The sequence below is a fragment of the Carassius carassius genome, chromosome 41 (genome assembly GCF_963082965.1).
Source record: "Carassius carassius chromosome 41, fCarCar2.1, whole genome shotgun sequence".
In the NCBI taxonomy this organism is placed as follows: domain Eukaryota; kingdom Metazoa; phylum Chordata; class Actinopteri; order Cypriniformes; family Cyprinidae; genus Carassius; species Carassius carassius.
In genome coordinates this window covers 16,920,227-16,933,980 of record NC_081795.1, presented here as the reverse complement: position 1 = coordinate 16,933,980, position 13,754 = coordinate 16,920,227, and the positions used below count along the sequence as shown (strand labels likewise).

The following is a 13,754-nucleotide window of genomic DNA, read 5'->3' as shown; positions in this document are numbered from 1 at the left end:
TCCGTATCGCGGAAATTATAGGCAGTATGTCTCAGATTAGTCACTGAAATTTGGGGAGGAAATCAATAAAATCTTTATGTGGATGTGTGTAAATATTAAATTGTAATCCCTATTTGTAATCGTTAATATTTTCACAAGTAACTGTAATTTAATTACACATTTTTTCTTAGTAACAGTAACTGATTACAGTTAAATGTATTTTGTAATTAAATTACGTTAACACCGTTACATGTAACTAGTTACTCCCCAACACTGACCATGGTCCAATCCACAAACTCATTCTCACAGTAGTTAAACATAGCTAAGCGAGGAAAAACTTTTCTGTATCTCCAGATGAAGGTGAGTGTGTACAATGAATGCTCCTTTTAGAATAAAGTCAAAATTATGAGATACCAAGTTTGTGAGATGTGAATAGCAATTGTTACACATGTAGTCATAATTGGGAAAGGATATGAAGATGAAATTGTGATCTGAATTGTTTCAGACTTTTGTATACTTTAAGTGGTATAATTAATGAAAAATTTCTTTACAGTTAAAAACTTTATGCAACTTGATTTCTTTTTCTTTCATTTTCTGTTTTTGTGTAGGACTGAAAACCACTTCATAACTTCATACTTCATACTTCATACGCTCTGGTTGAACAAACCAAGTGCTCATACCTAAAACTGGTTGAGAGTGATTGTTTTGAACAGACTTACTAATCCACCATGGCACGTGAACAGGACTACTACACTATCATGAACGGGCTGCAGGAGCTTGATTTCCGAGGGAACCCAGTGCCCTGTGATCTTGTACTAATAGGTGAAAGTGCCTTTCCACTTGCCATAAATCCAAGAGGTCAGGTGCTGATGGCTGCATCTCATTATGGTCAGGGACGTGTGGTGGTGTTGGGACATGAGGAATACCTAACACGCTTCCCTGTCCTGATAAAGAATGCCATAATGTGGCTCATGCCATGTACTGGTGATGGTGGCATTGTAGGGATTCAGAAGAAATTACGTTCAGTAGATGAAAACTTGAACTATTGCCCTATCAAGACAGAGCTAGGAGACTTTCGGAATGGATTAGCTGTATATATCACAGATGCTTACAGTGTCGAGAGCTGTGCAAAGGATCTGATTGCTTTCATCAAAGCTGGGGGTGGCTTGATCATTGCTGGCCAGGCCTGGCATTGGACTGCAACCCACCCGCAAGAAAACACTATAAAGAACTTCCCAGGAAACAAGGTGTGCAGTGTTGCAGGAATTTACTTCTCGGAACACTATGGAGAAGTTGGCATCTTTCAAATCAAATCTTTATTGTCATATGCACAGGAAACTGTCGTCACACAGTACAATGAAATTCTTATTCTGCGCCTCCTCCTAGCAACATTAAACATCAATTATCAATTAAATTAAAATTAAATCAAACACCCTAAATAGCAAGTGACACCAAAAAAGACAACATCATATATGCCATGTAAACATGCAGAATCAGTGCAAAGTATGCAGAGGTAAGTTGACAGTAATTGTTCGCTTTTATGTCCCTGTATATATGTGCGCACGCGCGCGTGTGTGTGTGTGTGTGTGTGTGTGTGTGTGTGTGTGTGTGTGGTAAGGACATGATGGATCATTCATTGCACCTCCCAGGATTAAAGGGCAATCTGCAGTGTTGGGGGGAGGGGCAGAAGGTAAGAACCATTCACAAGCCTGATGGCCTGTGGGTAAAAACTGTCTTTTAGTCTTGTCGTCCTCGCTTTCACACTTCTGTAGCGTCTTCCAGATGGTAGAAGTGTGAATAGGTTATGCTGTGGGTGACTACTGTCCTTAATGATGTTAACTGCCCTCCTGTTGACCCTGATCTGGTAGATCTTCTCCAGCGTTGTTAAAGTTGTTCCAGTGATGGTTTTGGCTGCTCTCACCACCTGTTGCAGAGCCTTACGGTCCCGTGCTGTACAACTGCCGAACCAGACTGTGATAGAGCTTGTGAGGATGCTCTCTATTGTACATCTGTAGAAGCTGTTGAGGATTTTGCCTGGCATGCCAAATTTCCTGAGCCTTCTCAGGAAATACAGCCGCTGTCATGATTTCCTCACCAGATGTGTGATGTTAAGAGTCCAGGAGAGATCCTCAGATATGTGAACACCGAGAAATTTAAATGCGCTCACTTTCTCCACTACAGTCCCTCCGATATGCAGTGATGGATGCTGCTTCCTCTTCCTCCGTGGATCAACGATCATCTCTTTTGTTTTACTAACATTTAAGGTGAGATTATTATCCTCACACCACTTCACAAGGCCAGCCACCTCCCTTCTGTATGCTGACTCATCACCCCCAGATATCAGTCCAATGACTGTGGTGTCGTCAGCAAATTTGATAATACTGGTGTTAGTCTGTGAGGTCACACAGTCATGGGTATATAGCGTATAAAGCATGGGACTCAAGACACAACCCTGTGGAGTTCCTGTGTTTACAGTTATAATCCTGGATGTGTGGTTGCCCAATTTAACAGACTGTGGTCTGTTTGTTAGAAAATTCAGAACCCAGTTACATAGGATTGGTGGCACACCGAGGATGGAGAGCTTTTCGATGAGCTTGGATGGTATCACTGTATTAAACGCTGAACTGAAATCAATGAACAGCAGTCGAACAAAGCTGTCCCTGCTCTCTAGGTGCGTGAGGGCTGTGTGTATTGTCGTATTGACGGCGTCCTCTATAGACCTGTTCGGTCTGTAAGCAAACTGGTAGGGGTCCAGCGTGTCTGGAACAATGGTCTTGATATAGCTCATGACAATTCTCTCAAAACATTTCATGACTATCGGAGTCAATGCAATGGGCCGATAGTCATTAAGACAGGTTACTTTACCCTTTTTTGGCACCGGTATGATAGTGGTTGTCTTAAGGCAGGTGGGGATTGAGGTTTGTGAAAGCGAGAGGTTGAATATGTCCGCAAAGACATCTGCTAGCATCCATGCACAGGTTTTAAGTGCTCGTCCGGGGATGTTGTCCGGGCCAGCTGCCTTTCGGGGGTTTATTTTTCTCAGAGTCTTTATCACATCTGCAGATGTGACTGTAAATGGTGGGTTCAGAGTACTTCCTCTGACCAACTCTCTCTCCAGTGGTTCTGTGTTTAGGGCCTCAAAGCGGGCATAGAATTCATTAAACTTGTCTGATGTAAAGTGACTGTCCATGATCTTTGCCCCGCTTCTGCCTTTGTAGCCAGTGATGCTTTCCAATCCCTGCCACATGTGTTGGGTATCCGCAGTGGTGTAGTGACCCTCTAATTTCAATCTATATTGTCGTTTGGCATCCTTTATGGCTCTTCGTAGGTCATACCATTTCCTGTTCCAAGAAACATCCCTTCTAATTGGATTGCTGTATCGTAAGTTCAGAAGACATTCTTAATTTTTACCCATTCTTTAGGTAACATACATTTCATCAAATGTTTTAAATTGTTACTTTTCAGTATGCGCAAGGACTTTAAAGATGACCTAAAGTTCCTGCTAGAAGGTGTGTCTGAGTTCGACGTCCGAGGTGGAGCTATAGCGTCTGAGGTGATGGTGCATGGACCATTAGCATTTCCAATTGCAGTCACTCCAGATGGAAAAGCATTCATTGCCGGTGCCTATTATGGGCAAGGTCGAGTAATTCTGGTGTCACATGAAGGCTTCATGGGTCGGGACTCTCTGTCCACTTTCCTGATCAATGCTATCAAGTGGCTTGTCGAGGGTCACAAGGGTGTAATTGGCATCCTACCCAGCTTACAGGAAGCCCACACAGTATTGAGCAAATCTGGTTTAGATTGTCAGTTGACTGGTTTCAGAAAAGACCTAAGCGTCTACGTTTGCACTTCATACAGTGATGCCCAGTGTGCAGAGATCCAAGATTTTGTTGCTGAAGGCGGAGGTCTTATGATTGGAGGTCATGCCTGGTATTGGGCTCAGACCCACTGTGGCTGCAATGTGATGACTGATTATGCAGGAAATCGCATTCTTAATAAAATGGGACTTTGTCTCTTGGATAACACTTTGTGTGGGGGGGTATATAAAGCCCCAGAAATAGAGAATAGGTGTAAAGAGGTGTACCACTTTCGTAGCATGCTACATCGCTTTGCTAAACATGTAAGACGGGGGCATGAACTGACAAATCATGAACAGAGCTGCTTGAAACATCTGGGCAATGACTGTGCCAGTTACCTTCGCATGAGATCTCATGACAGTGCTGCCTATACTTCAATGGTAGCACTTCTTAGTGACATAGTGAAGAAGGTAGGTGTTCCACAAGTGTGTAGTAACTGCCCTGTTCAGAGTGAAAAAGACCACCTGATGCTCCACGTTGGAACTGAGGTATACAAAGTGTCTCCTGATCCTGATGCCCTTATTCCATACATCATTAAGGACAGACCTAACTTGCCGACTGTGTCTAATGCAAGGGTTCGGATCAGTGCCAACACTACAGGTATGAAGGTTTTCCCGCCAAATGTTATTTCTTGTTTAAGAATCAAAATACTTGAATACTATACAATAAGAATGAAATTATTTGCTTCAGCTTGTGAAGAATGGATAAGCACAGGCTTATATCTTTCTCCTGGTATGAAGACATACATAGCAGTACCTCCAGAGATTGTTGGGAAAAATTGGCAGGTGATGAATAAAGTCTATACATGTATCCAATCATGGATTTCTTGGAGACCATGTTATTAACATGAGGGGGTAACACTATGCAGGTGCAGCTTGGTTGCCAAATGGATAACATTGGTGCATCAGATGTTCTGAAACGGGCTCCTGTAGTCCATGAGCGTTTCCCTTTGGACACAGAGATGGTCCAAGTTTGTAATCTTTGGGGAGGGCTCATCTACCTAATAACACCTCCTCAAAGCAAAGTGGATGGGGTGGAAATTGTTGTGCAGGTCTCAGTACAGGCTCCATATTTCAAGTCTGGTAAGAATTGTGTATGAGCATCACAGAGAGGTTTCTATCCAAAACATTTAATGTGTATGGTAAAACTTTTCAGTGCTAACTTGTTTTGTCCCTCAGGAGAGACTAGTGTGGCTGACTGGGTGGACAGGATCCGTCAGGCACCTGCCCCCTGGGCAGAGCTTGAATTTGAGAACATCATCATAACTTTAGAATCAGAATATATAAGGAATCTGGACTGCCCTGATAAAGTGGCTAAGCTTTGGGATACCATAATGAGAAGCATTGCTGACCTGGCAGCAAGGCCTGGCAAGTTCCCCCGTAAGGAGCGGTTTGTTGCAGATGTTCAGATCTCTTACGGTTGGTGGTACTATTAAATACTCACAGTAACTTTGTTTGTAGATATAAATAACCATCACTATTACAACAGAATCATGATATTAATATTAATTACACTCATACTGTCCTGGTGACAACACTGTTTCTCTTTTCCCCTTGCAGGTTTCATGCATGCTGGATATCCCATCATGATGCACTCTACCTCTGCCCCAGAACTAGTAAATGTACAGGAAGCTTATAAAAGTGGACTGTGGGGACCCATTCACGAGCTGGGTCATAACCAGCAGTGTGGAGTTTGGGAGTTCCCTCCACACACCACTGAGTGCCCTTGTAACCTATGGTCAGTGTACATACATGAGGAAGTCCTGGGTTTGAATAGGTCTAATGCTCATCCACAAATGACTCTAGAAAATCGCCAGGCTCGTACCACAATGTATTGCAGTGGCGGTAAGGATTTAAACAGCTGGAGTATGTGGACGGCACTTGAGACTTACATGCAGGTGCGAACAGACTGCATATAATTTAAAAGATAGTTTCATCAATTAAATGCATTATTTGTGAGCCTTGGGGGTGATGATTATACCTATTTTTTTATCTCATCTTCCATCATTGCATCTAATTTTTTTCCAGCTTCAGGAAAAATTTGGCTGGGATGCTTTCAAGAAAGTTTTTACTGCCTACCATGATATGAATGGAGTGCCAAACGACAATGCAGGCAAGATGAATCTATATGCTGAGACCTTCTCCAAAGTGGTCAACCTGAATCTTTGCCCCTTCTTCAAAGCGTGGGGTTGGCCCATCCAGACCAGCACACAAGAGAAAATCTCTCATCTCCCTGAGTGGAGTGACCATCCTATGGTCCAGTATACATAAGAACATCTCAGATAGCTATTAAAATGTTTTACTGTTGCTAATGAGCAAGATTATATATGCTTATGTCATTTGAAAAGATTATTGTTCTCCTTTTGCTTAAGTAGATGAGCAATTGATTCTTAGCAATGTAAACCGTAGAATGTGGCTTACATTTTAAAATATTCAGATTAAGACTTAAAGCACTTGTTATTGGTGGGTATAGTCTAAGTGAACTAAGGTTAAGCACATTCAGAAAATGCATGTTTAAATCACAGCATATACTATACATAAATACTAAAAACTACTTGTATTACTGTATGAAGTGCACTTCAAAAGTCAATTTAACTGTATGGCATGGTGTTTATATTGGTGTATCTCCTTTTCTTATCCAAGAGAATAAATCATATATATATATAATTTTCTAAGGCTCTGGATGGTTCATAATGTTGATGTGCTTTGAAAATATGGAATTAAGACCTGTTGCTGATGCCCAACAGTTTTAATAAATTCAAGGGTAACACTTTATAATAATTTTCATTAATAAATCATTAACAAACATTATATCATTTATTTTATGTACCATTTGTCAGGGTTTGGCAAGGGAGGACCCAGATGCAGAATTAACAGGGGAAACGGTTTATTAACATGTGTGAAACACGGATGATGCACTAAGACAGTCCACAATAGGGCAGGGCTCACGACAGGAGAACAGGCGGATCAGAAGGAGATGGCTCCAGACTCTGTGGCAAAGGAGACCTTGTAGCAACTCAAGTAGGAAGGGCCTGACCCGGTTGAAGGAACCCCTTGTAGCGCCCCAATGTCTGTCAGGTCAGAAGAACCAGTGACCAGGGAGGATTCCGGAAGCAGGGCAGGAACCAACACAGACACAAAGACAAAACAGGGGAGACAAGAATTTGACAGATAAAAGTAAACTTGCAAACCAATGCCTAGGGAGAAAAGAAAAATAAAAAAGGTGGGGAAAACCCCAAAAGCTTAAAGAACAAAAACACCAAACTACAAAGACTAGAACTAGACTACACATGGGAACAAATGAAAACTAAAAAATAAGAGGGAACCAAATAAGATGCAAAATACTGATTAAAGAGTTCTAACAAGACTAAATATCCAAGCTAGAGACTGTACACAAGGCACACACAAAAACGAACCAGCCAGGACCAGAGGGAAATGAGCACAATATAAAGGGAGCAGATCACACAAGGATCAGGTGAACAATTAGACAAACAAAGGACTAAACAAGGGGGCGTGGTGATTAGAAACAAGGAGGCAGGACAAGGGGAGCACATGGCCAACATAAACAAAGACACAACCATGTGCTCAGGCACAAAATGAACAGAGACACATTAAACAAAGATAGGACAGACAAGACTGTCAGGGCAGGATCCTGACAGTACCCCCCCTCCAAAGGACGCCTCCTGGCGTCCATCCTGGGTGGAGTCAAATGGGCCACAGGGTTGGTAGGGAGCCAAAATGGTACTGACTTGGGTGGTGGGTGGGAAGGGACCCATTGATGTCCAGGCCTGTAAGGAAACACAGGGGGTGGGACGGGAGAGGCGGAAAATGTTCCAGGGGAATGGTTTAAGGCTGACCAGGGTGGTGCCATCTTAGGGAAACTTTGCAGACCAGGACAGACAGAGGGTGGGTTAAGGGTGGGGGCATAGTTAGTGGCACCTCTACCAGCACATTTCACAGGTGAAGGTCTCCTACTGGACTGGGTATTACGGCCAAACTCCAGGGTATTCTTGGTAGGCAAGACATGACTAACAAGGGATTCGGAGGTGGCATCAACGAGAGGTTTAGGGCTCTCTGGAAGGGCCTCCTTGGACAGAACATGGACAGTTTTTGAAGGTACAGCATGAGAGATAAAGTCATCTTCTGTGGGCTTTACATGACTGACAAGACTTTCAGGGTTGGCTTTCAATGGATGCGACAAGAACTTCTTCTGTAGTAGGGGGAGAGTCTGGAGTGGGCTCTGGGGATATAACAGGGATGCTCTTAGGGGCCACTGGACCAAGTTCAAATACTGACACTGGACAGCCCTTGGGATTTGTTGAAATGCCCTCCTGGGCTGCAGGAATAGGCCCAGGAACCGACTCTTGACTCCTGCTGGGGGATGACGAACTGCCCTCTGGGGCTATGAAGATTGACCATTGAACTGGCTCTTGACAGCCCTCGGGGGCTGCTAAACTACTCTCCAGAGCTGGAACTGGCACAAAGACAGTCTCAGGAACACATCCTGTGGCTTCTAAACGGTCCTCTGGGGCCATAGCAACAGGCTCTGGGATGGATTCTTGAGTACCCTTGGGGGCTGCAGGAACAGACTCATGAACGGATCCTTGGGTTACTGATGCTGACGCTTGACTGGCCTCTGGGGCTGCAGGGACTGGGTCTTCAGGAACAAACTCCTGGACTGGTACTGAAGCGGATTCTGAAGCAGACTTTCGAATGAACTGGGATGAAGACTCTAGACTCTGGTGAGGGGCTTGTGAAGATTCTGGAGGCTCCAGGGCGGAAGCATATTCAGTGCCTGAGGGGGCTGACATCTTGAGAATGCCCTCCAAGGATATGACCAAAATAGTGGGCCGTTTAGGAGTGGTCTCCATCTCAGGCCTGACATGAGTGTCGGTGACAGAGCAAGGGGGCTGCTCAGGAGTGACATCTGTTACTATAACAGGAAAAACATGCTGCTCAGAACCTGCCTCCATGGCCATAACTGAAGCATCAGGCAACTTGGGATCCAGGGTAAGTATATGAGGGGTCTCTGAACAAAGGGTTCTAGCCATCCTTGTGCGGGACCTCCTACCCTTACGTCCCCCAGGACCGGAATTTGTCATCTTGCCCACTTCTTGAGTGACTTGGACTGACATAAACACAGAATTATCAAGACTCGGCATGACTGGCTTTGACTTAACTGGGACAGACTTGACAGACACCGGAACAGAGGTTGACTGGGAAACTTCTCTTAAAGCTACCTTGACGACTTCAGAAGGCTTTATTGACTCAGAAGCAGGAGCTGGCACTGAGCTACTCTCAGAGGCTGGAGCCAGCACAGAGGAGTCCATGGCAGCTGCAGCAACTTGGGCTGCCCTCTTCCTGCGGTCCCTTCGTTTCTCAGTGGGAGTCAGATGATGATCGTGGACTTGACTCGAAGAGGGAAGGAGGGCAGGTGGATGGTCACTGCTGATATCCTCTGGAGGATTAAGGATTTGCCAGTCCTTGCGGTGATGCACATAATTAGAGAAGTCCCAGAAATTCAGAATACGTAGCTGCTCCATCTCCCATCGAGGTAAGGGGTCATCCAGAGTGAGGTTGAAGGCCTCCTTCAGGGTTGCATCATCATATTCAAGGCCCCTAGCCACAGTCCAAAAGAATTGGGCATAGGACCGTGGTTCCTGGCCCTGCTGACGAAGCGATGCCAGTGCCTGTTGGAGCGCCAATCTCCCTTCCGCAGTGGCAGGTGGAACAATTTTAATACTCATTCTGCTGGGTCCTAGAATGGCTGGTTCGTTCTGTCAGGGTTTGGCAAGGGAGGACCCAGATGCAGAATTAACAGGGGAAACAGTTTATTAACAAGTGTGAAACACGGATGATGCACTAAGACAGTCCACAACAGGGCAGGGCTCACGACAGGAGAACAGGCGGATCAGAAGGAGATGGCTCCAGACTCTGTGGCAAAAGGAGACCTTGTAGCAACTCAAGTAGGAAGGGCCTGACCCGGTTGAAGGAACCCCTTGTAGCGCCCCAATGTCTGTCAGGTCAGAAGAACCAGCGACCAGGGAGGATTCCGGAAGCAGGGCAGGAACCAACACAGACACAAAGACAAAACAGGGGAGACAAGAATTTGACAGATAAAAGTAAACTTGCAAACCAATGCCTAGGGAGAAAAGAAAAATAAAAAAGGTGGGGAAAACCCCAAAAGGTTAAAGAACAAAAACACTAAACTACAAAGACTAGAACTAGACTACACATGGGAACAAATGAAAACTAAAAAATAAGAGGGAACCAAATAAGATGCAAAATACTGATTAAAGAGTTCTAACAAGACTAAATATCCAAGCTAGAGACTGTACACAAGGCACACACAAAAACGAACCAGCCAGGACCAGAGGGAAATGAGCACAATATAAAGGGAGCAGATCACACAAGGATCAGGTGAACAATTAGACAAACAAAGGACTAAACAAGGGGGCGTGGTGATTAGAAACAAGGAGGCAGGACAAGGGGAGCACATGGCCAACATAAACAAAGACACAACCATGTGCTCAGGCACAAAATGAACAGAGACACATTAAACAAAGATAGGACAGACAAGACTGTCAGGGCAGGATCCTGACACCATTAGTTAATATATATTAACATAGCTAGAAACATGAGATAATGTGCTTGTTTACTGTTTACTAAACTTATTAAACATTACCTAATGATCAACAGATAATGAAAATTAAACATTTTATGATATACACTTTTTTGACAAATGTTACACAATAATTAAAAGCTTTTGTTAATGTACAACACTTTTGCTGTTATCGTGGTGTGATGGTCTAACCCAGCAAACAATCGGACGTCTTTTGACCGTTTAAAAGACGTCCGTCCGACACGTCCCGTCATGGTTGAAAAATAGGTTCCAAAATGAAAGTTGAACCGACGTCTTTGACGTTTTCGGGACGTGAACTGCACGTCCCTGGATGTCTAAATGTGTCGTCTTCTGGACGTCTAAATGCGTCGATTTCTGGACGTTGTCGTCTTATGTTTAAATTCGTTGCTGCATAGTTTAAGTATGTATATATAAGCCTGCATATAAAATAATCACACACCCATTGTGAAAGGCAATCAATTATGTCTTGATGTTTAACACATCTTGACAAAAGTTCAAGATCGGTCCAGTCAGACCTGAACGTCCATAAAACATCTTAATCAAGTGTACATCACAAACAAGAACACATTATTTGTGGACATATGCAAAAAAAGAAGCATGTTCTGATTTAGCACATTTTATTGTTTTTAAACAGTTTAGCATCTGTTAACCAAACTAAAACACCAATTAGCCTACAAAATATTGAATTATTATATATTATATAATAATTATTATATATTATATCATTTACTCACCCTCATGTTTCAAAACTGTATGTTCTGACGATATTGTTTTCACTTTTGCTTTACTGGGACATTGATATATAAGAATCTTCAAGATGATAAAAATCTATTTTAAAAAAAATTTTCAATGTAATCTTTGTATCCATTTTGGATTTCTGAAATAAGTTTATAGGCCTACCATTTTCATCAGAAATATGATTTAATGAGGGTCATCACTGAATAAAAAGTGATGAAATGCTCAATCTTGAAGTCCATTATTACTGTCAAAAATGGCTATTTTCAAAGTATATGTTTATTCATGTTTTTAATATATACTAATATAAATCAATATTAATTGCATTTATTTTTAAATACATTAATCATATAAATAATATTAAGAATATTATTAATATTCGAACGTGGCATAACCACCTTGCAGGAGCCATTGTTGTCATGTGACAAGAAAATCATAAAACATAAGACCCTCATCATAAAATATGTTTGAAATCATTGCTATTTATAAAATCAAAGTAGCGTAAATGATGTTAAACTGTATAGAACCGACATGAATTCAAATATTACATTTCTGAGAATGCGTTCACGTGTTTTTTACTAGAATGTTAAAAGATGGGTTCTTTTTATCATGTCTTTATTAATCTTGTCATTGACTTACACAGTTGTCTTATAAACACAAAGATATTTGGAAGAATGTTTGTAACCAAGCAGATCTCACAATCCATTAACTGCCATTATAGGACAAATGATTATGATCATAACACGAGGGTAAGAAAATTATGACTATTTTAATTTTTGGGTGAACTATCCCTGTTCGGCTCATTTCTTGTAACCTCCACCCTCAGCTCTTCCTGGAGCGAGCTTCAGGTGTTCTGCCATCGCTGCATCCACTTCAGAGTCTCCACCTCTTCACAGCATCTGAGGGAATACATTTCTTTTTAAAATAAATAAAATAAACAATTTGAGATAAATGACATGCACTTATTTTCAAAATATCTTTATGGTCTACAGCTAAAAAAAAACTTGGAAAAAGATGAATGAATCATGAATGAAACATTAGAAAAAGGTAATCAATATGCATTAGATTTTTTTTTTTTGTTATTGTATAAAAGATGTTATCCTTTAATGTGATGCCCTTAAGAAACACCCTTAACTGGGTGTGTAACTGCGAAAGTGAACAGGAAAAGTGAACAGGACATTTCTGATAGGACAGGAGGGCTGTGATGTCCCCTATATAATTAATTAAAGCGTACCAATAAAAATTACATCAATATAAGTAACTTTTAACATTCTAACGTTCGCTAATTTTAGCCATACTCCGTGAATTTCAGTTGACAATGTGGGCATAATTTCTCTCGGTTCCTTTGTGTCAAACAAGTAAAACTCAAGCACGTTAATCAAATAATACAAAATGTACTTACCCAACAGTAGATTTTATAGAATATATATCGATACATCTCCCTCCAAGAGTCCTCTTCGAGTCCTCTCCTTGTGGTTGCCTGCTCAATGTTCCGGAACTTCCGGAAGACCGCGAGATCTCGCGAGATAATCTATCCTATCGTGGGATTTTGTAATATCACGAAATATATTACTATGTTTTGTGTCTACATCTTGGCAGCACTGTTTTGGCAATTACATACAACTCAGACCGAAATGGTGACCGGATATCTGTTTTACATGTATATGCATAGATTCCATAAAAAATAATAACAACGAATGAGCCTGTCCTCTATGTTACATATTTCTATCGATTTATGCCATCCTACCGGTGAGTAGTTTTGGCCGGGAACACAACGTCGCTGTCGGACCAATGTTTGCTGGGAAGGTTAGGGTTGTGTGGTATGTGTAGGTTTAGGGGTTGGTTAAGAAGCATTTCGGGTTAGGGTTAGGAAGCATTTACATAAACTTAACTAAAAATCCCTTTAAACAGATGTTACAGAAACTAAAAGTCCAGTGCCCATATAAAGTAATGCATGATTAGTAATCATTTATAAACGTTTACAGATGATGAATAGTTGCCACTTTAGATTGGCTACTGCAAAAACATGAACAAATAATTAATAAATGATTCAAGAGTCTGCAAATTATGATTGATAGATTGGGTAGAGCAGTCAGCACTGAGACTGAGACTATTAACCTCAATATGGATAACATCACGAAGAAGCTCATGGCTTTGGAAAGGATATGGATGATTTTGGAGACCAGAATGGACAAAGAGAGTAAACATGTAATTGGAATGCGGCTACTTTGCAAAGTCATGTGTTTATGCTGTATTGATTATGTGCTTTTGTTGCTGAGGTGTTTTTCCTGTTCTCACACTGTGCTAGGAGCATAGTCTGGGTGTTGTTTTTTCTCCTCTCTTTCCTAATGTTATGCTGTATCTCTTCTTCCCCTGTACTAATGTATTTCATTGCCTTGTACCCACATGTGCAATGACAATAAAGTTGAATCTAATCTAATCTAAGATGTGTAAATGTGGTAAATTCAGGACATTTGGGACACATTTTGCCATTGAGATGACTGATTTCTGACTAATGATTAATAAACTTTTATAAACATT

At 41.8% G+C, this 13,754-nt stretch overlaps 1 protein-coding gene across 2 annotated transcripts; it reads left to right on the top strand.

Moving 5' to 3' along the window:
- The first annotated feature begins 667 nt into the window (after positions 1–667).
- LOC132122897 (TRPM8 channel-associated factor homolog) lies at positions 668–6,496 on the top strand. 2 transcript variants are annotated; one of them, XM_059533394.1, is made up of 8 exons: positions 668–1,271; positions 3,308–3,360; positions 3,445–4,436; positions 4,527–4,621; positions 4,705–4,918; positions 5,015–5,215; positions 5,396–5,733; positions 5,864–6,496. In XM_059533394.1, the coding sequence occupies exons 1-8, from the start codon at positions 708–710 to the stop codon at positions 6,104–6,106; spliced, it is 2,700 nt and encodes an 899-aa protein (XP_059389377.1). In that variant the 5' UTR covers positions 668–707; the 3' UTR covers positions 6,107–6,496. The 2 variants fall into 2 exon arrangements, with proteins under 2 accessions (XP_059389377.1, XP_059389376.1); XM_059533393.1 differs by having other exon boundaries at positions 5,015–5,254.
- Positions 6,497–13,754: the final 7,258 nt, after the last annotated feature.

Coding starts and splice junctions, on each gene's coding strand:
- LOC132122897 (XM_059533393.1), top strand. CDS start 708: ATGGCACGTGAACAGGACTACTACACTATCATGAACGGGCTGCAGGAG. Junction 1,272..3,307: donor TCTCGGAACACTATGGAGAA/GTTGGCATCTTT, acceptor GGCTCTTCGTAG/GTCATACCATTTCCTGTTCC. Junction 5,734..5,863: donor CACTTGAGACTTACATGCAG/GTGCGAACAGAC, acceptor ATTTTTTTCCAG/CTTCAGGAAAAATTTGGCTG.